Source organism: Carassius gibelio, chromosome A21, assembly GCF_023724105.1.
Source record: "Carassius gibelio isolate Cgi1373 ecotype wild population from Czech Republic chromosome A21, carGib1.2-hapl.c, whole genome shotgun sequence".
Lineage (NCBI taxonomy): Eukaryota > Metazoa > Chordata > Actinopteri > Cypriniformes > Cyprinidae > Carassius > Carassius gibelio.
Genome location: NC_068391.1, coordinates 6325855 through 6351302, shown reverse-complemented (window position 1 = coordinate 6351302; position 25448 = coordinate 6325855). Strand labels below are relative to the sequence as shown.

At 36.7% G+C, this 25448-nt stretch overlaps 1 protein-coding gene across 10 annotated transcripts in view; it reads left to right on the top strand.

Annotated features, from left to right (window-relative positions):
* Positions 1 to 25448, top strand: part of LOC127942135 (CUGBP Elav-like family member 4) — a 79451-nt gene that overhangs the window by 37133 nt on the left and 16870 nt on the right. For all 10 annotated transcript variants that reach the window (XM_052537744.1, XM_052537743.1, XM_052537734.1 and 7 more), the window contains exon 3: positions 24077 to 24125. In XM_052537744.1, coding sequence (XP_052393704.1) covers positions 24077 to 24125 — 49 coding nt within the window. The remainder of the gene's footprint in view (positions 1 to 24076; positions 24126 to 25448) is intronic.

Here is a 25448-nt window from a genome sequence, read left to right as displayed (position 1 = left end):
ATTTAACTATATTTAAAAGTGTAATTTATTCATTTCATTTAGTCATTACTCCAATCTTCAGTGTGACATGATCCTTCATAAATCATTCTAATATTCTGATTTGATGCTCAACAAGTGTTTTTGAAATTATCAACATTGAATGGTGTTTAATATTTTTGTGGAAATCATGATACACTACCATTCAAAAGTTTAGGGTAAGTAAGATTTTAAAAAAGAAAAGTAAAAAAAGAAAATATAAATATTTTTTTTCAGCAAGGATGCATCAGATTGATCAAAAGTGACTCTCAAATACTGTTCTTTTGAACTATTTGTTAATCAAAAAATCCTGAAAAAATACCATTTCTAGAAAAAATATTAATATTTAGAAGTAAACATCTAATTTGCATATTGTTTCATTTTAAGATGCCCTGTCAAGTTAAAAGTCATGAAAATACAGCCATTCTGGCATGAATTGCATCTCAGCAAATCTCCCGAGAGGTTCTCAATCACACAGTAGCCATGACCTTCCCGAGTGTCCCCTCTACCCAAATCTGATAAAGTGGCGCCATGGTCACATGAACCTAGCTGTCTTTCTCCATCCTTACTGACTTTACCCACATGTGCCATTTCCACTAAACCATGTGTCAGTCCTGCAGCTTTATTACCCTCTCTGCAGAGTGAGCTATGAGCAGATTAAGCTGTCTTACCCTTCTGAGCTGGATTCTCTGATTGGACCTATCCTCCTGTCAGACCCTTGGAACCTGGTTAAGTCCCCTCAGAGCCGGAGGATCATCAGCAGCCTTTCACTGCATCAGCACAGCAGCTCAAGGTCATGACTCTCTGAACCTCAAGCCTTGACCTCTTGGCCTCGTGATATGACACATCCCCTGCTGATACTATATGGCTAAACGCTATTACCTCCAGCAGAGAAGATGGAGAGAGCCACACTCTCATGAGCTTGCGCACTCAAACTCAATGACACTACCAAAACTCTGGCGCGCATTGGCACCTGCAGCAGAGTACTTTATGAATCAATGTCACTCCCAGTGAGAAGAAAATGACTACGTTGCAAAGGAGAAGAGGGTTTGAGTGGAGGCGGAAAGAAAAATCACTTTGATGGATTGGCCCCTCATGGGACAACCTTGTAATGTTTTGGACCGGAACCCAACTCTTTCTAAGCTCGTACCATTGCGTACAAGTCTGCTCGCAAACTGCCGTAAAATTTCAATGCAGCAGCTACAGATGCCGGCTTATGAAATGGAACAGAGAAAGTAATTAAGAAGGGTGATTAAAAAGGGAGACCTAGTCCTACCCCACGCTGAGGCTTTTGGGTCCTCTAATTGCCTGGTGCCAAATAAATGATGGTTGGAGATATATGGGATGCTGGCATGCAGCGGAGTCCTGGCATGCCGGCTTTGGCGCAGAATGATGGTGTGTACGACAGCACCAACAGTGATGGCAGGAAAGCGATGAGTCACAGAGAAGCATAGCCGCACAGGGGCTCTGACACACAGATGGTGCAACCTGTACATCATTACAGGCCTGGATACTGTGTGGAAAATGTTAAGGACAGCTGCTAAATTAAACAAACTAATGAATGCATAGTGGCAGCAAAATGGAGGGAGGGTTTAAAAAATGGAGGGATGGGCAATGTTGAAATATTTATCTCGTCACAAAGGCTGTGTGTTAGTAACCTTAAGCTTTTGAGTCAATGGTCCAATAAGATTTGTATCCTGGTTCCAAACGTAATTTAAATGTTTAACATGATACATTTTTGAATTCATATAATTTATTATTATAAATATATAGATATATGGGCTATTCTATAAAGTTATATTTTGACAACTTACCACATACAAACCCTACTGTTGGGGCATGTCATAAAATATGTATAGTAAGACTTGCAGATATAGTAACATGTATAGTAAGACATGTTTTTGCCCGGGTCTCTAAAAAAAAAATAATAATAAAAATAAAGGCAATGATGGCAGGTTATATAGGTAAAAACACTTCAGCACGGAAAACTTCAATAGAGAAAGAAAGTAATTAAGCGGGAAAATGTGGGTTGTTGCCTTTGTTTTTCACACAAGTAAAGGACAAAATCATTTAGAGGTCAGATTGAAAATATGCAAAACTGATTTACAAATGCATTCCAATGCACCACAATCTCCAAACAGAGTGATAAGCAGAGACGCAGATAAAACCGTGTGAATGCTTGTTTGCATACTGCCTCCATCAAAAGCATGTTGGCTTAAAACGCACACACTCATAGTGATGAGTTCCCCAGTCACAGCAGGCGAGCATGTTCTGCTGACACATTGAACTCATAACAATGACTGAAACAGGATGAGCAGGTAACCACGGAGACACAGACTGTCGGGTGTAATGACTAAACCGTTGCGCCATCTTTGTAAATAGTGCTGCAGTGCATAAACCAGTCTTTGCAAACTGTCAACAGTGTTGTTTAAATGATTTACCATTAAGTATTTAAATGCCACTTTTCATTTTTATATTTAAATAAACACCCCCCCTTTAATGCAATGGATGGATGGATGGATGGATGAATGGATAAATTGTTTGTGAATTTGAAGTGTGTGCAGAGCCCACAGTAATGACATAGACAGGTGTTTCTCTCCAGTCTTTCCCAAGTTCTTTTGCTGAGTTCCCCGTTTTATTTTCCTACTCTCTTCATCTCGTTACATCAGGACTTAAGGGCTCTTTCATTAAAGTTTTAATCTACAACTCTCTATGAAGCTCGTTTTGATGAATTAAACAAGCTCTGCTGTTCTGCATGCACACACTCTCCTCTCAGCCTCTTTTATTCTCCCTTGCTTTTGTCTTTATTTTGCTCTGTCTGTCTCTCTCCCATAATCCCTTGCATTTCTCCCCACTTGCCTCTGTCTTATTTCCTTATCTTCTCTTCTTTTCTTAATTCATCTGTTTATACTGTCTTATATGGAGGACCCAGACCGTGGAGAGTTTTGGCTCACATATGAAACAGAAGGAGTGCTGTTGGGAGCCTTACAGGGGCACAGATGTTTAGGAGGGTAGTCGACTCTATGAAGACTCTCTTTCTTTGATTAAACTTTGAAATGACTCCTATTCCCTTCTCTTTTAGAAATCCGCCTCAATCAAAGCTTACGCACACAATCTGGAACAGCACACCAGGTGCTGGGGAAAATGGTGTTGTGTATATAAGGTGTGAGAGAGAGGAGGGAGCCCACATCTGTTCATATTAACTGTAAGAAATAGAGCAATGCATTGTGTGTGTGATTCCAAGCTTATTGTTGGTCTGTAGGAGTGTGTGTGCATTTGTCTTTGCACATGTGTGTGTGCATCCCTAGAATCTACCCTTTTATAAGAAGGCTGGGATTATGTACTATTGTAATCACTTTAAATGTTTTAAATTAAGTCTAGTTGGTGGTTTAAATAATGTGGACTGCTAACCAATTTAGGTTCAAGTTAAGATCCATAATTTGTAATTTGAGGAGGAAAACTATATTATAATCCTAAATTCATAAGTAAAAAATAGAGCACACGATTTTCAGAGAGAACTGACCTAAATTGTACTTTTTTTCTTCATGCAACACAGCAGGCTTCACTGCAAAGTGTAGTTACAGTATTGTAGATTTACAATAGAAGCTTGGAAATTCAACATCTTTTGTGTGCAGAAAAAAAAAAAAAAAAAAAAAAAAAAAAAAATATATATATATATATATTTATATTTGTTTTAATCTGAAAGGACAAAATAGTCTGAAAATTCAAAAAGAAAGAAAGAAATTCAGAAATGAACGGATTAATTTATTCATTTCTGGGTGAACGATTCCTCTACTTCTAGGTTATTTCAGCCTGACTATCCCTGGAGTAAGTGTACTAAATATAAAAACAATGCCGTAATGCAATTCTCCACCTGCCAAATCTGCTATTGAGAACAAAATATCAATAACCAATCAAATGCATGTGTCTGACATCTCTTCTCCAGACAGGTCTTGTAGAGGTCAGATGCTGGTTAATGCAGAAGGCTGGCGTTTTCCTCTGCTGACAGACATATATTTCTTCATTTTGGGAGTGTAATCTGATCCGTGTCCCAGCGCGTGTCTTTTTGCGAAACCGTAATGGAGTGATTACGCAGAATGCTGATCCAAGACGGGGCCTTTGTTGTTGACTGATCTTACACACTTCATGTGATTATCCACCTTAACGTTTGTGTGTGTGTGTGTGTGTGTGTGTGTGTGTGCAATGTACAGCAGGCATTTGCCCACAAATTTTGCCATTATTTATTCATCCTCATGTCATTCAAAACATGTTTGACTTAATTTGGATTAATCTGAAGCTGCTTTGAAAACAGTCTGTATTGTATAGGCCTAAATCTCTATATAAATTACTGTGACAACTTTCTTCTGCTGAACACAATTTTACTGATTAAAATCAAGGAACTAAAGTATTCAAGCCAAAAAAAAACATAAGTCATGAACAGATTATTCAGTTCTGTTCAGTAAATTAATTTGTTCCCGTTCACAAAACCAGCCGGAATGCTTCGTGTGTGAATCCGACTTTACAGGTTCTCGAATATCAGTGAGTAACAACTTAAATATCAGTCTGTTCTTCACACAAAGACATTTTATAACTTTAAAAGATGTGAAAAATCTTGCATGAGTCATATGGAAGGCTTTTATGATTATTTTACAGTGCTTCGGAAGCTTGAAAGCTTTATTCCCCATGCATGCAAAATGTGTTCCACAGAAAGAAAAGAAAAAAGGAGGTCACACAAGTCTGAAATGATTAAAGGTTAAGTAAAGAAGACCGAATTTATTTTGTTGGCTGAATTAGTGTTTTAACTAGCGTGGGATATTTTCTTTGCAGTCTTATTTTCCTAAGGGGCAAATTCAGGCCCCCTGTAAATTCATTCACATCTGTGGAATATAAAAAAATAAAAAAAATACATGCTTGCTTTTATTTGTCCTACAGCAGCAGTGTCTTGGCAACCTTGTGTTTTAAAATACGCCGAGTAATGAATTATAAACATCAAACTATCGAGTGACCTATAAAGCTCTTGATTGGAATTTATGATCTCAAGTAAACTTTCTACAAGGTTGGAGTAAGGATAGCTGGATATTTGATTTATGCTAATTATGTTTAAATATATTTCACTAGTGCCCACTGAATGCCGTGGGCTTTTTGGGTTTCATTTTGTATTTGTGCCGTTTGTTCATTAAAGAGATGTACAAAGAAACCATATATTTTTCTGCTCAATACAGTGTTATTTTGATCTTCATTGCATGCTGGCTGTGATTTACAAAAGCTATGAAACTGTCCTAGCTTAACGAGTAGCAACCCAACACGTGGTGGCCTCTCTGAGGGGCTGGTCCTTGTTCCCGTCGCTGCTGAGATTGCATCCGCCGGTTGCTGTGCTCCATACTAATTGCCAGCTCTTGTCAGTTAATTGTGGATTGGGGTGTTTGAAGTGTTCTGATGTGGACAGTGTGGACTGTGAGTGTTCACAGGCCAGTGCGTTCCACAGTGGCAGCAGCGCCGTGCTTCACTCATTAATAACGGGAGGTGTGAGCGAACAGGGGCAGCCATGTTTTAATCAGAGAGAGTGTAAAAGTTAGACTGCGTTCCCGTCAGCTGAGCCTGTTTGCTTGGGGGGGAAATGTTTTGATCCTTTCTGTCATATACACCTCCGGATCCCAGCACAACCAGAAGAGAAAAAAAACAATACAAGAATTCCTACAAAAATGCTTTTTGTATCCACTGCAGACACCACTAGGGATGGGTGATATATTGATTAATTAAATGAATTTATAATAAATGCATACAAATCATATCATTATCCTAGTGTCACAATACTTCCTTGTCTTTTTGATGTGTGCATTAGAACATTTGGATAGTGATGACATCTACTCCTCTCTCATTTAAAATTGAGTAGAAATAATTAAATTAGAGTCATTGTCATGAATTAGTTCAAAGTGGCCGTTTCAGTGAATCAATTCAATAGGCCGATTCGTTTGCTTCATCGTTCAGAAATGTTCTCACAATTGCTTGCAGCATTTGTTTAGTAAAAATATAATGAGGAGGATATGGCTGTTTATTACTATTATTGATTTCTAACTAGATTTTTACTATATTTTAGTTGTTACATGAAAGATTTGGTATGCACATTGTGAACAGTTGTTTGGCTGAAATGAGTCCTCTGGTTGAAAAACCATTTTAGAGCGTATTAGAAATATTATGTTGCACAAATAATATTAATTAATTGATCATTAATAATATATATTTTTTTAAAGGATGAGAAATGTAAATTTGGAGGTCTCTATTTTGAATACTTTGTGTAGCCCACAGTGCGTGTGGGAAGTAATCAGCAGTCTGTATGTAGTTCTTACTTTCATGTACTATTTCCTGCTTAATCTATGTCTCTCCTGGTCCCTGAGGGCTACAATTTTAATTAAAGGTTTGTATGTGTGTGTGTGTGTGTGTGTGGTTCTACACAGAACCAGGCCTGCTCCCTCGGCCAGGGTTAGGCCATCAGTAATTACCCTGCTCATTAACGCAAAGGGGAAAGCAGACAGGCCTGTCTTCTCACAGTTGGGTCCTTAGCGGATGCTGGTGCCGAAGCTCTTGGGGTGGACTGAGTTAGGAGTCTGTTACGCAGTAGTCATGCTAAGTAAAGAAGGTTAAAGGATCTTCTCCAGCCCTGGAGAGCACGAGGTAGGCATCTGGTAAGGCGCAGTGCACCATTATACTTGATTAGTTGACGTTATCGAGATGCTTTGTGAAAAATGATTGCTGTGACTCACAGAGGTCGATTCGAGTGCTTGCCTGGCCTTTATCAGCACAAAGCACACAACGGCAAGAAACATGTTTAGAAAGTACACTGAAAGTGCATTTTGAAAGCTGTGAGCAAAGGTTGCTGTTTTATCTAACCTATTTGAGCAAAACGTAACATTTCTTGTTTTGCAGTACAGGCCACTGAGGTCAATTCAACATTTTAAAGTGTGGGCTGTAGAGGACCAGGCACCTGAACGGCTTCAACACACGTACAGGCATTTTAGAGGCTCTGGAACCGGGTCCAAAATTGACTTTTTGCCATAGCTGTGAATAGGGGTCGGGTCAGTTGAGATAAGGCAGTAATAAATATTAGAAATTTTTGCATTTTTTTCATTCAAATATATTTATATGTTTTGTATTACATTTACAATTTTTAGCATTTTGACATTTATTTATATATGAATGTTATATTTACATTTATTTCTATATATATATATATATATATATATATATATATATATATATATATATATATATATATATATATATAATCAGTATCAAATTGTAACAAATATAATTTGTATTTACTGTAGTTTGATGTTTCAATGCTTTGAAAGAAGTCTTTATGCTAACCAAGGCTGCATTTATTTAATCAAAATTCAAGTAAAAAATTACAGTTTTTTTTATACATATTTAATATAATAAATAATCAAATAATCTTTTGAAACATTATAATATCTATATTAAACATTATCTATCTATCTGTCTATCTATCTATCTATCTATCTATCTCAAAATATTTCTTAATACATTTTTAAAAACACTTTTTATTTCCATTTCCTTGGCGAGTCTTAATTTTGGACCCTGGTTCGGGGCATTAGAGATGTAATACCTCTAATGTGATCATACATGGCATGGAATACGTAGATTTATTAGGATACCTCTTGGCCTGTAACAGCTGGTATGTGGGGTTTACTGTGTTTACGGACACCACACCATGTTACCCCCCATTTGGAGAGCGGAGGTCTACATCTGGGTGAGCTTTTCCAGGCATGAGCTGCAGGCATCTGACAGCACCCCTCTCCTTCCCTCCCACCCACCTCTCCTCTCCTCCCCTCCCTGCTGATTTGATTAGGCCACTGTCTCCCTGTGCCTGTAATTGCATTTGCCTGTTGCTGTGTGTTTAAGAATAGCCTCGGTCCCCGTAGCCCACCCCTCCTGATTTCCCAACTGCCTCGGGGAGCGCTCGGGATAACAAGTCGCCATGACAACCCCACTCCATGCTGTGGATCTGCGCTGCACTCACTGACTTTGCATTTTCTGACTTGGTTGATTTTTTTTTTGTATATATATATATATATGTATGTGTATGTATGTGTATATGTATGTGTGTGTGTGTGTGTGTGTGTGTGATATGTAAGTAAAATGTTTGCATACATATATTTAATTGAAATGCTAGTTATTTAATAATAAATTGTCATATAATTTAATTTATAATATAACAAACTAAATAATGTGCGATGACTAGTTCATTTTATGTAGTCCAATGTAAATGTAGAAAATTTCACAAAATTCATTTGAGCTCCGCAAAAAAAAAAAAAAAGGGGTTAATTCCTTCTGTCTGGTTTTATGTCGTGAGCCTTGCTCAAGAAATTAATTTTTCTGTCTGCATGTGGCGTCCACAAATCTGTACGTGACCCCATTTTTGCCTCCCCTTCAATTACGTAATGCTTCTAAACAGCCTTCTCATCTTTACGGTCGGTTCAAGGCCCGTCCTGCTGACGACATGTGGCGTCCCGGTGTTTTATATCAGCACAGACAGCGCCAGCCCTGTACAGAGGCCATGTACTGTCTCTCCCCTCGGCTAACAACCAGATCCCGGTGATCTTTTACAACAGCCTGGCTCGAGATAAATCATTAAGCTGTCCTCTAATCACTAAATTACCTACGGAAGCCGGGTCCAGAAAGAACAGTGTATCCCCTGCCAAACCATCACTGGCTGCTGTTAGATGCTTATAAATTGTAGTGAGCAGATGGGTCAAGGTTTTGATTTGGTCGTGACCCATGCTAATAAATCCATATGATATAAGCTGAGGAAAGCTTGTGCGGACACAACCCTTTTTGCTCCCCGAGTCCCGCTGCAGTCTTACTGTCCCAAGAGTCTTTGCAGCAGGATACGGCATTGGGGATAGAGAAGAAAACTGGACAAAGATGGGGGACTCAGTAAATCAATACGTTTTGCACTGCTAAGCTGCGTGAACACACACACATGTGCGCAGACAGACACAGGAAAGAGTTGCACTTACCAAAAGACATCTTATTGTTTTAGAGTGTGTGTGGGATTTTTCTCTCTTTCTATTACCAGTTTTGGATCATTAAGATATTGATTTTTGTTTAGCCGTGTAAGTGGTTTGCCAGGTCCCTGCAGGGAGAGCCAAGCAGGACTTTTTCTGGTTGTGACAGACAGTCCAATCCTCCCCTGGGCCACACTGTGCTCCAAGCTTGCCGAGAAAGAGAGGAACCTCGGAGAGAGAGAGACAATGGATCAGGAAGAAGTATTTTCAGGTTATAAAAAAGGATGGCAAGTCAGAAATCAGTCAGCAAACAATGACTGTGTTTGGATGGAATACTAAATAATTCGATCTGAAAACTGTCTAGTATACACTGTGTTCTGTCTTCGAGTTTGTAAATTGTATTATTGTAATTTTAAACTTATGGCAAATAGTGCGACTGGTATGCCATTCCATATTCAGCCACTGGAATCACTGATGTTATTGCTTCCAGTTTAGGCATCACATTAGACATTAAAGCGCATTGCATTGTTGTAAATACTGGCATATATAAAAGCAGAAAGAGTAAGAGTAGTATGTTAGTATGATGTTTTGATGGTTTGAAGAATGAAATTCTGCACGCTTTGAAGGAATGGATGATTTAGCACACCAAAAACCCAAAATGACAAAAATAGCCAAAATAATAATAGTTTTTACTGACCAAAAAAATTTCTAAAAAAAAAATATGTATATATATTGGTCAGGCCAGCAGTCACCAGAAACAACTTTCTGAAACATCCCCCAATATTCTGCCACTGTATGCAACTGCACTCCATTGTCAAGTGCTAATGTTCTTTTTCCTGACAATAAAAACCAGCTAGTGAGATTTCCACCCGTCTCTATCCCCCAATCAGGATTCTCTGTGTTCTGACCCAGGCCTTCATTAGAAATTCACAGAGACAATTTGAGTGAAATTTTTTGCATTAATAATGAAAGCGATGTCCCAGCTGCAGGGAGGCTGGGGCCGGAGGTCTTGGCCACCCTCCCGATGTGCAGAGGGTGTCTACAAATTAAAGGGAGTAAATTAAGGAGAAAGAATGCTGCTCTTACACCCTGTGGGGAGAGGACACTATTTCAGTTTTCTTCAAAGAGTGAAACTATGAAACGGTGTTTCCTTTCAGCCATCACCATCCCTCTTTTTTTCTTATTCTCTCTCTCATCACCCCTCCCTCTTTGAGGAGTGCGTTTTAAATTATTCAAGATTTTAATCATTGTTCTAAAATGTTACAGACGGCTGGCAGGGGGCACAGGGAGGCGCTGTTGGTGGGGGGAGGTCGTTTGGGGGGTTGGCGGGGGGTCTGTGAAAGCAGGAACGATTGTTTTAGAAAGTTACTGCTTGAAGCGACTGCTGCTCTATGCTGTCCTTGCCACTCTGAGGGGGAATTAGTTTTTTACTCCATATTTCTTGCATTAGTGTGTGTGTGTGTGTTTGTGTGGAGTCTGGTCCACATTTCGGCTTATTCGGGCCAAGAACTACCAAATTAAATAGAAAGCCTTTAGAATGTGTAAAACAATTATTTTACAACCTGGGGTTTGAGGTGGTTTGGTTTTGTTATTAATTAATCATTTTATTCAGCAAGGATGCATTAAATTGATCAAAAGTAACAGTAAAGACATTTATAATGTTACAAAATATTTATATTAAATGCTGTTCTTTTGAAGTTTCTATTAATCAACTAATATTTAAAAAATGTATCATGGTTTCTGCAAAAATATTAAGAAGTATAATTTTCCTCATTGGTAATGATAATGTTTCTCAAGCTTTAAATCACATTTCTGAAGGATAATGCGACACTGAAGACTTAGGTAATTATGCTGAAAATTCACAGGAAAAAATAAATGTAAAAATATAATAAGAGAAAATAGTTCTTTTGATTTCTAAAAATAGTTAATAACTTATTCTATACAAAGCGGATATAAATTATACAGCTATAATCTGACTCCATAAATTCATTTTGCAGAAAAATTATGGCATATGAAACAAAACCATACTGATTAGTATATATTATGTAACCCATCCTTACTGATTTCTAAGTTATTGTTGCAAATTTGACTAAATTTTGACTAACTAGCTAGAGATATTTTTTTTTTTTTTTTTTTTATTTGTTATAATTTGTTATAATTTTTATTTGTATTTTTTTGACTAGTGTGTGACAAATAATGTTTCTATCATTAACATGACATTTATTTAGTTTAGGTCAATATTTAACTACCTTTTTCATTGTCCATAGAGCACATTACAAAGCAGACAATGGTCTTGTTCAGCCAAAGACTCGTGCACTAGGAAGTTCATTGTTCCTGTTGGACCGGGTGTCTTTGGCACAATGCATTTCAACATTTATTGTCTGTAAATCAATACCACGCTTCATGCAAATTCCCAACTCCCACTGTTCCCTTGTCCCTGACTGCAGCTGAAACATTTCTGGTTCCTAATTCTCCAGGGGATTTGAGTTCTATAGTCTGGTGCTGATTTGAAAAAGATTGGAATCAATGCCGAGGATTAAATTGGGAATCTATCCGTTTCACTTCACTTTTGGCAGGTCTTCCTGCTGTCACATTAAAAAGCCTTAGAGTATGTCGCCTTCGCTACCGAGAATCCTCAGAGGTGCTAATAAGATTAGCTTTGCTAGGTGTACACGCATGCAAACATCTGTGATCACGGGAAGAGAGTGGATGTCGCACACCCTCGGAGACTGGATCAGAATAATACAGCTATGCTCCACACTCATCTTGAAGGGCTCTGCTGACCTTTTCTGAGGAATGTCACCGCTCTGGTGTTAGTCACATGAATGACAGCCGTGTGCGTGCGAGTGTGTGTGTGTGTGTGTGTGTGTGTGTGTTTAGAGGAGCTGGTGGGAGCTTGGCTGATTCTGCCAGAGATAGAGATAGCAAGTGCATTCATTGGAAAGCAATAGTCTAGTAATGTACATGTGAGTTTATTGAGTTTATAGTTAAAGAGCGGATGGGGGCAAATCTGCACAAGATTCTATTCTAATGAGCGCAGATGGAGTCTGCGATTCCGAGAGCGAGCATGTGACGTCAGACGGCCGCCACACACACACACACACACACACACACACATACACGGCTGGTGTGATCTATGTTTCCACTCAGCATTCACTGTCCAATCTGTCACTTTTAACTAGACACTACAATATAATTAATTCTGCAATTTATACTATACAATTTATAATTTATAAAGTTTGGGGTCTGAAAGAGTTTTTTTTATTCTCTTCAGTGCTCAACAAGGCTGTTTATTTGATCAGAAATGCAGTGTATATTAAATAATATTGTCTGTTTTATTTCAAATGTAATATTCTTTCGATGGCGAAGCAGAATTTTCAGCCGCCATTATTCTAGTCTTCAGTGTCACATGATCCTTCAGAAATCATTCAGATTTGTCTTTTTGCTGAAACATTTCTAATTATTATCACTATTGAAAACAGTTGTGCTGCTTTTTCAAGTCTCTATGAGGAAAGTAAATTTCAGATAAACAGAATTTCTGACTTTTGTATTACACGTCTTTACTTTCACTTGATAATTACAGTGCATCGTTGCTGAAAGTATGAATTTCTTCCAAAAAAATTTTTTAATTAAATACTGACCCCACACATTTGAATAATAGTGTTATGTTGCTTGCAAAAATAATCACATTTTGTTAGAGTACATGTATACAGTACTTTGTATTGTACACTGATTTGTGACTTGCATATTATTTTTATTCTTTTTGAAAAATTCATTAAAATGATGCCGCTTATTGGAGTCAGGAATCAGACCACAGTTGTAATTTTGAAAGATTTGTATTACATGTAGCCAGCAAGAATGATAAAAAAAGAAGGATGTATTTTCTGTTTATTGTCTTTCTATTGTTTTGTGATGCTCAAACTTTCCCTCTCATCATAGTTAGTTCACCAAGCTCACAACTCACAACTTCAACTCTTTTCCTTTGCATAATATGACTGTTGCAATAATGTCTGGTTCAAATCATCATCCCAATTAATGTTTTTGTAATTTTATGATTGACAATTGACAAAAAGACATGAAAGTAAGACAGAAATTAAAAATTTGGGGGGTAAACTATGCTTTTAATCAAGTTATTGGGTGTCTGATGGCCGTATTACTGAGTGCTAGACCCTTAAGGACTGATGATCGTGTGATTGTGTGTGCATTTTCATGCCTGGGCATGTCAGGATGTTGAAAGGGCATGTATTGTTGTGTGTATGTGTTGGTGTGGGCGATCTTCTGTTTCAGCCTGTGTGTCAACTCCATTTCAAACGAGGCAGTTCTTTGCTGTAATGATTGCTTACTGCTGTACGAGCGTTAAATAGTCCCCGAGGACTAGGTTTGTTGTGGCCTTTCTCTCTGAAAAAGGCTTATGCGTCACACGTGGTACGAAGAGAGAAGAGGTGGCTTCTGATATCCTGACACCTTCCCACCCAAAACTGCCGACATCATCGCATTTGCAGTAATTGTGCCACGATTCTTGCACTTTCTCATCCTTTTCGACACCTCTGTTTCTACCTGTTTGACTTTTTGACATTGTGAAGAGAGAATACAAGGTCAGATGGATGCTTTCACCCCATCCCAGCGTCTCACATCCATTTATGGCAAGATTTAATCTGTCACATGATATACTCGTGACCCATTTATGTCTAACGGTAGAAGTTAGTGGTTGTGAGTGGTTAGAGTGGGCCGGGTCAGTTTCACTTAACCAAGCAAACCAGTGTCAGGATGGCCACTTTAATTTCTTTATAAATGTTATTTTTGACCCTGCTTTAATCGTCAGAAGGTTTTTTTTTTTTACTCTATTGTTTTATTTTATTGACTCTTCCTACATTGGAAATTTTATTTATTTATTTATTATTGATGCTTTAAGGGATGACTCCTGCATATTTTATATTATTTTCACATCACTCTGAATTTGTGAATGTTATTTGATTTTACTGAATCTAGACTCTTGCATTCCAAATTGTATTAATTTTATTATTATTATTATTATTTGTATTTATTTATTGTATTTTTAATTGGAGTAAAAGGAAATGGACAGAGTAGAACTGAATTCAGAAACTTTGGGAACCATATTGAAACTTTTGTTGCCCGCACAATGTGTCCGACCCAGTGAATCCAAATCTTTTCCCACCAGTCTTAACTGTACATTTGATTTCATGCTGAAGAAAGTAGCACAAAAGAGTCAAAAGAGCACTTAGAAAGAGAAAGGAAAGAGCGTATAAAGCAAGACACCAAAAGAGCCCTAGTAGTATGAAGCTCATAAATAATCTCTAGGCAATTACGCAAGTCCACTTAGAGCTTCACTTTTGTGTCTTAGTAGTGAGAGGAGAAAAAGAAAGGGGGAAATGTGAAAAGGAGGAGGACGAGGAGAGAGCGAGTCCCCAATTTGACAGCTTTTTGGCTTGTTGTTCATTTTTTATTCATTAGATAAGTAAAAGTAAAAACAAGGAAGGCAAAGGGGTGTTGTGCGGTGATTTATGTTTACTTCTCTGAGAGAATGCAGGATTTATTTGCAACCGAGGCTTTACGCTCCACACACCGCAGAGCTTTGCATTACAGAGAGCATGCGACAGATAGAGGGAGGAGGTGTCATGTAATAAAGAGGGACATGTTCTTTCTTTTCTCTACGCCTGTCTCTTTCCCACGTGTTGTCAAATAAATGTTCTCTTTTTATCGTCTCGATCATAATGACCGGAGGCAGCTTATTGCAGCTGTTTATTGCTTTCATATGTGTAATTATGCAGTGATGGGGGACGGAGTGTGTGTTTGTGATGTGTAATCTGCCTTTCTAATGGATTAGGCCCGACTTTAATGAGCTCATCACACACACACACACACACACTGATACACATGCTTCGAGAAAAACTTGGATTAGAGGAGAGAGAGTTTAGGACTGGTACTAAAAAAGGTAAAACGTACATTTTGATAGCTGACGTTTGCTGATCTATTCCTAATATGACTATTATTCACATATTGGTCAATGGAGTCAAAATAGAATTGATAAACCATTTAATTGTGCATAATTAGATTGAAAAATAAATGTTTAATTAAATGCTTTCTGCTTTGTTGCTCATGATGAATGCCGTGAAAAAGTTTTGTTTTCCGTGTTCTGATAGCATCAGTAATACATTAGATTGAGGTCTGTAACATCCAAGTGTTTCAAAGTGGAGTTTTTAATTTATCATGTCACAGGATACGAATCAAATAGCCATTATTCACTTTCAGACAGCCTCACAGGCAAAGGTGAAAGATCTCTCGTTTCAAATCCAGTTTCAGCTTTATTCCCATTAGAGCGTGTTTCTCCTCCAGTTTCTGTTGCACTTTATAAATAGGCAAAAGAAAAACTCTATTACTTTACTGAGAAGCATAACAGTTATGTAACACAAGAACAAGAAACTTCTAGAAAATAAAATAAAAAACATCCTAAATGAATTCACTTAAATGCAGTACATTCATAAACATTAAGACAGTGTGAAAATTAAAAATGCAATGCCATTACTAAGTGTCTAGATAGTGTACCTCGTTTTACTGTGCATGGTTCATCAGTCCATGTTATAAAAAAAAGAATTTCATAACCTTTTCTGCAATTGTAACCAAGGCCTCATGAGCTGGGGTAAATAATATTAAACCGTTTGCTCCCCTCAAGCCATCCAAGATGTAGAGGAGTTTGTTTCATCATCGAAACCGAAATGTGGCATTAAATCACTTGTTCACCAGTGGATCCCCTGCAGTGAATGGGTGCCGTCAGTTCAAGCAGCTGATAAAAACATCACAATCAGTTAACATCTTGTGAAGCAAAAAGCTGCATGTTTGTAATAAATTCATCATTAAAGCTTTTTTAACTTGAAATTGTTGCTTTCGGATAAAATATGATTCATCTTTCCATGATATTGCTTTCTCCAGTGGAAAATTGAAAAATGCAAAGATCAAACACTTTAAGTGAAAAGAATCCAAAACCGTTCTAAACAAATATGGCTTTTCACTTAGCAAGACATTAATTGATGGAGTCTTGTGGATTATTGTGATGTTTTTATCAGCTGTTTGGACTTTTTTACATTTTCCCAAATCTATTATATTAAATAATATTGTCTGTTTTATTTAAAATGTTATATTCTTGTGATGACAAAGCAGAATTTTCAGCAGCCATTACTCTAGACTTCAGTGTCACATGATCCTTCAGAAATCATTCTATTTTGCTGATTTGCTGAAAGATTTCTAATTATTATCAATATTGAGAACAGTTGTGCTGCTTAAAATTTTCAGATAAACAGAATTTCTGACATTTGTATTACAGATTTCTTTACTTTCACTTGATAATTTCAATGCATGAAAGTGTGGATTTATTTAAAAAAAAAATAGTGAACTCACACATTTGAATAATAGTGTTATGTTGCTTGCAATAAGAATCACAAAAAGAATGCAATTCTGGGGGGATTTTAGGTGATCTATTTCTCTAACCAGTAATGTCACACTTTTCATGATCCAATCAAATCCTGATGCATGAAATCCCACCCCTACATTATTTCCCAGCAAATATTCTGTGAAATGTTACTTTACATAAATAAAATGGGTTGTGAATGCTGTTTTGTGTCATTTCTAATCACATTCAAACTGAAAGGGGGGAAAAAATAATGCAGATACTGGCAAGAAATGCACTGATAAAACAGAACTAAAAAGATTAGTGAAAAAACCCTTGAATGTCAATATTTCACAGGCAGATGGCAGATTCAGGTCTTTATGGTTTCGATTAGCTGATGTCTTTCATTGCGTGACATTACATTTAAGTTCCTAGTAGTAATTTTCACAATAAAGTGCACAAATCACATTGCTGCTTAATTAGCCAGGTGCTTCCAAATGCACCTGTTACGGCAGAGTTTCTGTGCAGATTGAAGTCACATCGGGTCAGGCCCTAAAAGAGCACTTTCCTGAACCCCCCACCCACCCCTCCGGTAGAGTTGTCTCATTTTCATTTGACACAATTTATAGATGTGCCTCCAAAGCCATGCGATATTTTACACTCCTGGATCATTAAATGAAACCCTTCGGAAGCTCTCGAGGTGCAAAGCACTTTTGCGGGAGGTGTAAAAAGCGCAGGTTTTTTTTACGGGCGTTCCGAGCGCTGGAAGAGGAGGAGGACTGTGGCAGGGGTTTAAGGAGGCAGCCATCCGTGTCGTTTGGGAAGGTTACAAGGAGCCACGGGACTCTAGCACTTTAAAGACTTACCGCGGGACATGCTGCAGTGAGAAAGAGACAGAGAGAGGGAAAGGAAATGAGTTGGAGTTACAGGCACTGTGTTGGTTTAATAATTCAGTGAAATCCAAATTTGAGCAGATGCCCCTAGTGCTCTGGGTAAAATAAGGCTGAATGGGGAGGAGAGCTTCCTGGAACCTTAAAAAGCAGAAGCAGGAAGTAAGATTTGAAGAGTGCCAAGTGGAAATTGTGCTTGAGTGGAGGTCGCTGGGTTGCTGTGCATGTTTCCACCAGATTACTTTACACATTGAAGATGTGTGATGCACAATAATCGTTTCAATTATGCGTTAAGGGGTGTTTAAAGATGCACTTATGGGCTATGTGAAGATGGTTTTGCTATATATACATAATGTTTAATATAAAAAAATGAAATATTTATTTCTGAACAATTATTTGTGAGTCTCTGTAATTTTATATATATATATACACACACACACACACACGGCGAGCGTGATTTCACCAAGTACAACATCCTTGTTGATCCTGGAGCAACATTCCAATCAACCAATCAGAATTGAGAGATAACTTTTCAGAAAATATCTGTTTTAGGCTCACAATCAGAGTTAGGTGCTTTTACACCCTTGTCAATCAGCTATAATTTCCCACTGATTTTAGGAATAAATTATGGGTAGGGTTAGGTTTAGGGGTAGGGATTGGGTTAAGTTAATATTTTTGGACAATAATGTTGATCCAGGATAATCATAAGATGTTTCTCCAGGAACATGCCTTACTTGGCAAAATCACGGCGACCACACACACACACACTTTTTTTTACAGGATATCATAACTTATTTTTGAAGAAAAATTGGCCCTTATGACTGGTTTTGTGGTCCAGGGTCACATATGCATATATTACAGAATATCATGAGAACTTGATGCTTGTTTGTCAGTCAGGCAAACACAAGACTGTAGATTTATAATTTAATCTTTGTTTTTATTTCATATTTGTTTGACTCTCATGTCTTGAATGAGTCTCAATGCAATCTGAGCCTGGGCACAACAAAGGCAGGGTAGCTCACCCTACAAAGAATTACCTCCTCCTAAAAAAAAAAAAAACTCTGAAAGAGCACTCTCATCCCTTTGTGGGGAAATGAAAGGAAGATTATTGTTCCTACTGTGAGAATGAACTTTGAATTTTTTTTCTGCCTTAGTTTGTAGAAAGTTTGCTCCCTGCTCTTCCTACGTGACTGCAATTCAAAGCCTGACTTTTTTAAAGCTCACTGTAACAGTATTTTACAGACAGCCGGCCGTTTGTATTCGAATATAAATGCTGTGATATTCATCATACTTATTTTTCCATGGGAGAGCAGAGGAAAAAGTGATAGATTATTCATTGTGTGCTTTCCATTTATCAAAACAGAGCAAGAAAGTGTCAGATGGGATATTTTACGTAACCAAAGCTGGTTTTCCTATTTTGACCTCACTTAAAAGATCATAAACACTGGCCTTGAAGCAATAGTTCAATTAAGAAATGGCATTCTGTCATCATTTATTAACAACCCTCGTGTTGTTCCAAAGGCACAAAGCTAAGGCTTGCTAACCATAACATAACGGGTTCAAATCCCAAATATGCTTATACTGTAGTATTCTAGATAGTACAGAGAGTGTCTGTTTTACCCTATGCTCATTTGAGTATCAGAAGCAGTGATATGATGCAGAATTGGATGGTGTGTAACAGCTCATCATGGCTTTTTGGAGTGCTTTAGAATGGCCTAACAGGAGGGAAAAAAGAACCCTGTGGTGGAATACACTCCCTCGGTGCAGACGTGACACCCACACGTACGGTTCTGTGGCCGTTTAGCCCAGCTTGTGTGCGTCTTTGTGTGTGTGCCAGCATGCCAGAGAGTTACATCACCATAAGGCCGGGCCATGCTGTGGCTCAGTGGCAGAGATGCGGACGGCGGGGCCTGTACAGATGGAGACAGAAGGTTTCTGGTGAGGTGAGGGTGTGCCTATGAGATAGAGAGAGAAAAATGTGTTTGTGTGGTACTATATTTATAAAGCGGAGTAATTTTGTGGCATTATAGGTGATTTGGTGCATATGTGAGGGGCTTGTTTTTGTCTGCGTTCGCATGTTTGTGTGCAGGAGGCCTTATCTGCCTTTGTGTAAAAAGGTTTGCCCTCTCAGAATGGGAAGTGGAGCTCAGGGAGGCCAAAGATTGGCCTGCTCGATGCTGCCATCTAGAGGTGGCGGATGAAAGTCCTCTAGGGGCCTCTAAAATCACAGTTTGGAAGTAATGTGGAAGCCTGTGGTGCAGCACAATGACAAATGTCTGCAAATGCCACATTATGTTTCATTCAGCTCAGTTTTATGACATGCCATCACGTTCGGTTTTAACGTGCGTGCTGATGTGCACTAGATCTCATTTCATTCCACATGTACTTGTTAGATTCACCCTGGGAATGTGAGTGCATTTCATGCATGTCCTCCCGTCAAGATGCATAAAAGACTGTAATCGTGTGTGTGAGAGAGAAGCACTCTCTAAATATTAAACTTATTTTTAATATAAATTAAATTATATGGGGGTTCATGGGAATGTATGTTTGGTATTATTATTATTATTATTTTTTATTTATTTTTAAAATAATTTCAATGGCTATCATCAGTATTTAAAAAATCACACATAATATTTATATTCATATTTAACAGAAACAAATCTAAATAAATGTTAATAGAGTAAGTGTGATTAATTTTGAATTGCCATATTTAAGATTTAATTTATGAAAAAATGATGACTGGTTATTTAAAAAATTATCACATGAATATATAGCTTAATAACATTTATTTAAACAAATCTAAATAATATTTTTAATAGAAATAGGTTTGATTAATTCTTAATATATTAACATTTTTATAGTTTTTTTATTATTATTTATACAAAAATGTAAATGACTGTAAGGGCATTTAAAAATCATCATGTTAATACAATTTTAATAATATTTAAAAATATCTATATTTATAAAATAAAAAAAATAATTTTAATAGAATAGTTCGATTAATTTAGAATATATATATATATATATATATATATATATGTGTGTGTGTGTGTATGTGTGTGCTTAAAGGGTGTGTGTGTGTGTGTGTGTGTGTGTGAGAGAGAGAGAAAGAGAGAGCGAGAGAGAGAGAAATGCTCTTGTGCGAGTGTGTCCCTCTCATGGGTAAGATTCTGATTTGGGGAACACAATTAGCACACATAGCAGAGTCCATTTGCGCCATTGGGTAAGAAACATTAAAATGTATGTGAGTAGAGTCCTACTGGGATACCGAGACTGTGTGTGTGTGTGTGTGTGTGTGTGTGTGTGTGTGTGTGTGTGTGTGTGTGTGGCTGTAACCTTGTTCTGCTCCCTGATCTATGTCCAGATCTACCTCTCTTTCTCCATCGCTCTCTCTCTCTCTCTCTCTCTCTTTTTTCACTATTCCCTCCACCCTCACTATCAGCAGCAATATAAATAATGCATCAAAACACATTAAAAACATTAGCTGGGCTTTACTGCCAATAAAAGTGGAGGATGCTGGGGATGGAGAAAAAGGAGGGAGTGATCAGGTCTGAAAAAGAAGTGAACTTTATAAAGTGAGAAACCCCAGAGCTGTTGGTCTGGAGCAGAGCCAGGACGCCACAGGTGCACTGTGGGTATTTTTCTGTCGCAAATGACTCCGTGAGACTAGTAAAATATGCAGTTGGAAGATGACTTTAATAAACATGATTGACAGTGTATTGCCATTGCAGGGTTTTTAATTAGTTTATCATTTATCATTACTATGCACACAAGCAAGGACGAGCACTGAAATGCACATGCAAACTTTTATACTCTCTTTCAGAGGTTTGTTTTAACTCCATACTTTCTTTTTCTCATTCATTCTCCTTCATATCTTGTATTTATCCAGAGTTTTAATAAAAATACATATTTTCAGCAAGACTTAAATGATGTTACTGCTGTTCTGTAATGCTTGTAATGCTGTTCTTTTGAACTTTCTATTCATCACTTTTTCCACAAAAATATAAAGCAGCACAGTTATTGATGATAATAAATGTTTCTATGCAAATCAGCATATTAGAAGTATACTGATGCTGAAAATTCAGCTTTGCCATCACAATAAATGAGATTTTAAAATATATTCAAATAGAGAACTGTTCTTTTAAATGGTTATAATATTTCAAAATGTTACTCTTTTTACTGTATTTTTGATTAAATGCAGATTTGGTGAGCATAATAGATTTATTTCTAAAATGAAAAAAAAAAAATTTGAACAAAAGTGATTTTGAGTAGTGTAAGTTTTCAGTAAAACATTTTTATCATATTATGAAACATTAAACATTTAAACATATGTAGTAGTTTATTATTGCCATTGTATTTCTGTAAACTGTTGTATAATATTTAGTGAAGTTAGGTTTCTGTTTATTGTTGCCGAATGTTGGCATTTAATAATGCAGAGTAATTGGGGGGGGGGGCATTTATTAATTTACCAGATGCTTTTGTCCAAATTGAATGCAAAAAATGAGGGGGAAATACAATAAAGGAGTCTTTTGCAGTGAAGTTACTCTATTGTAAGATTTTGAGTAAGGGTGAAAAAAATCATTAACTGCATTTTTATGTCAATTTTTCTGTTGAATAATAAAACAGAAAAGACTCAAAAGAAAAAAACAGCATGGTATTTACATGTTTTTCATTAAATATAAAACACTGCATTCCTTATTTGAAAATAAAATGAGTGATTATTAACTTAAAAATTCTTCAAGGTTGCAAAGACATTAAGTACTTAAACTGCAAAATGGTCACATGGCAAGGCAGAAGAAATGAACAGTACCTTTTTTATTAAACCAAATAAAATTGCAATGTCATAAGAAGGGATATATTTCTGGAGCCAGGGAACATTTGACTTGATTTGATAAATTTGACTTGTACTGTACACTGCTATTATGCCTCCTCTATTTTTGGCTTATAGCAGCTGAAGAGACTTTTTCCTTAAGGACTTTTTCTGTTTCTGCAGTGCAGACAGTGAGGGGGTGTAGAGGTAAAGCACAGGAAGCTACTCATAAAAAATACCTGCTTAATCACAACTCATTTTCACGAGTAAACTGCTGCAGATGAGCGATAGAAAAGTGGAGTTTGTGTCTTATTTTGGGGGCAGTGCCCTGTGCCTCCTCTGTATGGCCTGTGCCAGTATCTGCCACTGTGCACGGGTCTGTTCTCCTTCCTGCTGGCAGCGTGACAATTGGCATTATTAAAAATTGATTGCCGCAGACCGTTCCATGGCTTACGTGTATTATTGAGCCGGAGTCAGTCGGGGATCTGCCACAAGTGAAGGAGGCAGAGCGAAACATTTTATGATGGTGAGCGTCTTTTAGTGAGACTTCACACACACACACACACACACAAACACACATTCATATGCAAGTGCCACTCACACACATAAACAGAGATGTATGCAAATGTGTGGCATGCTCTGACAATGCGTTTCTTTTAATATTTCATTCTGAATTGCTTTGTGTGTCTGATGTTTACTGTGTTCTGTTGTAAAGCTGGGAATTATTCAATCTAAGAAACTTTTGCCTTTTCCTCTTTTATTTTTGTGTGTGTGTGTGTGTGTGTGTTTAAAAATGCAATATTCTTTTCCATTATCCTATAGGACAAAAAATATTTTACGTGCTAATAAATTGCATCACATCATCTCAACCTAAATAATATGTTGTATGTTGGGGGTTATGGGATAAGGTTATGGCTTTCTATTTACTTAACCTTTTAAATGACTTTTCTATAAATAGCAGGAAAAAAAGCAATTTGGTCTGCCTATTTCATATGCCGGGGTGGATATGTTTATGGTTGAGAAATTGTGTCAAGCATGAAAGAACAACAATTTATGAATATTAAATGAGATGAGAACTTTCCAACTTTGAACTTGGATCCTCAAAACTCAAATGGTCACTTCCTTTTCATTATGTCATTTAAAATGAATTTCATTGAGGCAAACGGTTGAGTGGGAAAATCAAAATTCATGGAGAGAAGTACTGTTGTTGAAATCAATTTTAATATTAATCTAATTTAAAGATATGAATCATTAATTATTAGAAAACTATTGTTTTGATTGTTCTGAATTTCCCGGCAATGTATATTTCTTACATTTTGACACTGGGTATGCCAAATCATTATATGAAACACATTTAAGATTTTAAAGATTAAAGATTATAGATTACAATGACTGGGCATGTACAAATGATCACATAAAATAATAGTTTTAATAAAATAAGCTTATTGAATTTGAATAATTCCATTTTTAAAAGATTTTGATGGCTGCACATGTGAAATCATCATTAGGGTTAATTTTGAATAAACACATTCACGATTTTTTGATTACAGTATGGGCTTGTAAAAATGAAAGGTAATATATATATTTTTAAATAATATGATTCATTTTGAATTACGTACAGTAAACTTAACTGTATTTTTTGTTTTATTTTTTTAAAGAATTTTAATCTATCATGAAATAATGCTTTGAAAAGAATAATTTCATAATTTTGAATTAAAATATTTACGCTCACAAAATACTTTTGTGGGAATTTACAAATGGTGCTGGAATGGCTCATATACAACCGTATTGATACTAACTGCAAATGTAAACACTTCACTTGAATATTTTTTGTGCTCCGCTACAAATCTAATGTCTTCTCTTGTCCTTTTCCCCCTTCTTTCTGTCTGTCCTGTCTTTCCCCTTCCCTCGTTCTTCTCTCTGTGTTGCACAGATGAACAGGCCAATCCAGGTGAAGCCAGCTGACAGTGAGAGCAGGGGAGGTAGATTTCACTTCTCTTTTTTCTTCTTCCCTTCCTGTTTCTCCCCCCACCTTCCTGTCACTCTAAATCAGTGTCTCCATTACCAGTAGATCTCCACTTCTTAAGTGTCATATATAATGACGCATCTCGATGAGACCCGACAGTCGTACAGGGCCCCAGAGGATCTTGGGTCGGCCCTCACACACCTTACATAACTCTGATTATTACCCTCCACTGAGGTGCTAGGAGAGCTACGTTTTTTAAGCTTTAGTTTTGTTAGTTTTCGTTTTTGTATGGACAAACACTGTTGTATGAAAGAGAAAGTTTGTAGAGTTTTATGGTAAATTTAAGACTAAAAGTGTAAATAGGAAAACGTTTTATTATGCTTAGTGTTAGTATTGCATTTATTGCTTCTCAAGACTCAAATGAAGTCACTTCCTTTTCATCATGTCATTTAGAATGAATTATTTCAAGTGGTGTGATGGGAAATACAAATTCATGGAGAGAAGAATTATCATTGTTAAACTCCATTTTAATATGAAATGAATTTTCAATTATCAGAAAACTATTTTGAATATTTATTTGGTTATTTGCTTTTTTTTTGTTATCTATTGAAGCTTATTTCTGCCATGAGATAAAATACTAAAATGTTAAATATCTGGGAATCTTTTTTTTTTTTTTTTTTTTTTGTCACAATTCTAAATCGGCAACTCATGATTCAGAAATTTGATCTAAAAATTTTAAATTTTACAGTTTTTTTTTTTTCACCACTTTTCACCACAATTGCAACGTTTTATCTCCTAATTTTATATCTCTCCATTTTTTTTCGAATTGTGGGAAAAAAAGAATTTTGAGATATAAACTTCGCGAGAAAAGAGTCAGAGTTGTGATATAAAAAATAGCAATTACCTTTTTTTTATTCTGTGGTAGAGCTAACAAGCTAACATTATTATTATTAATAATATTATTATTATTATTATTTTAAGAATTTCAGTGATTATGGGTATATAAAAATCATCACATGTAACAATATTTTAAATAGAATGTTTTGTTAATAGAATAGATTTATTTCTTTATTCATAATATTAGTTTAGTGGTTCTAGATGGCATAGAAAACTGAAAAGAAAATGAAGCCAGGTGCTTTGAAGCTCCAGAACATTGTTTTTAATGAGAACATAAAAATGAACATCAGAAGGTTCTCCTATGATTTGCTAAGAACTTGAAAAGGTCCCTTGTTGGCGTCATAAAAACGTAAAAAGGTTCCCCTACGACTTCCTATAAACTTCAAAATGTTCTCATGTGGCATCTTAGTAAGTTTATCAAAAATCTTTTCGCCTGTGACAT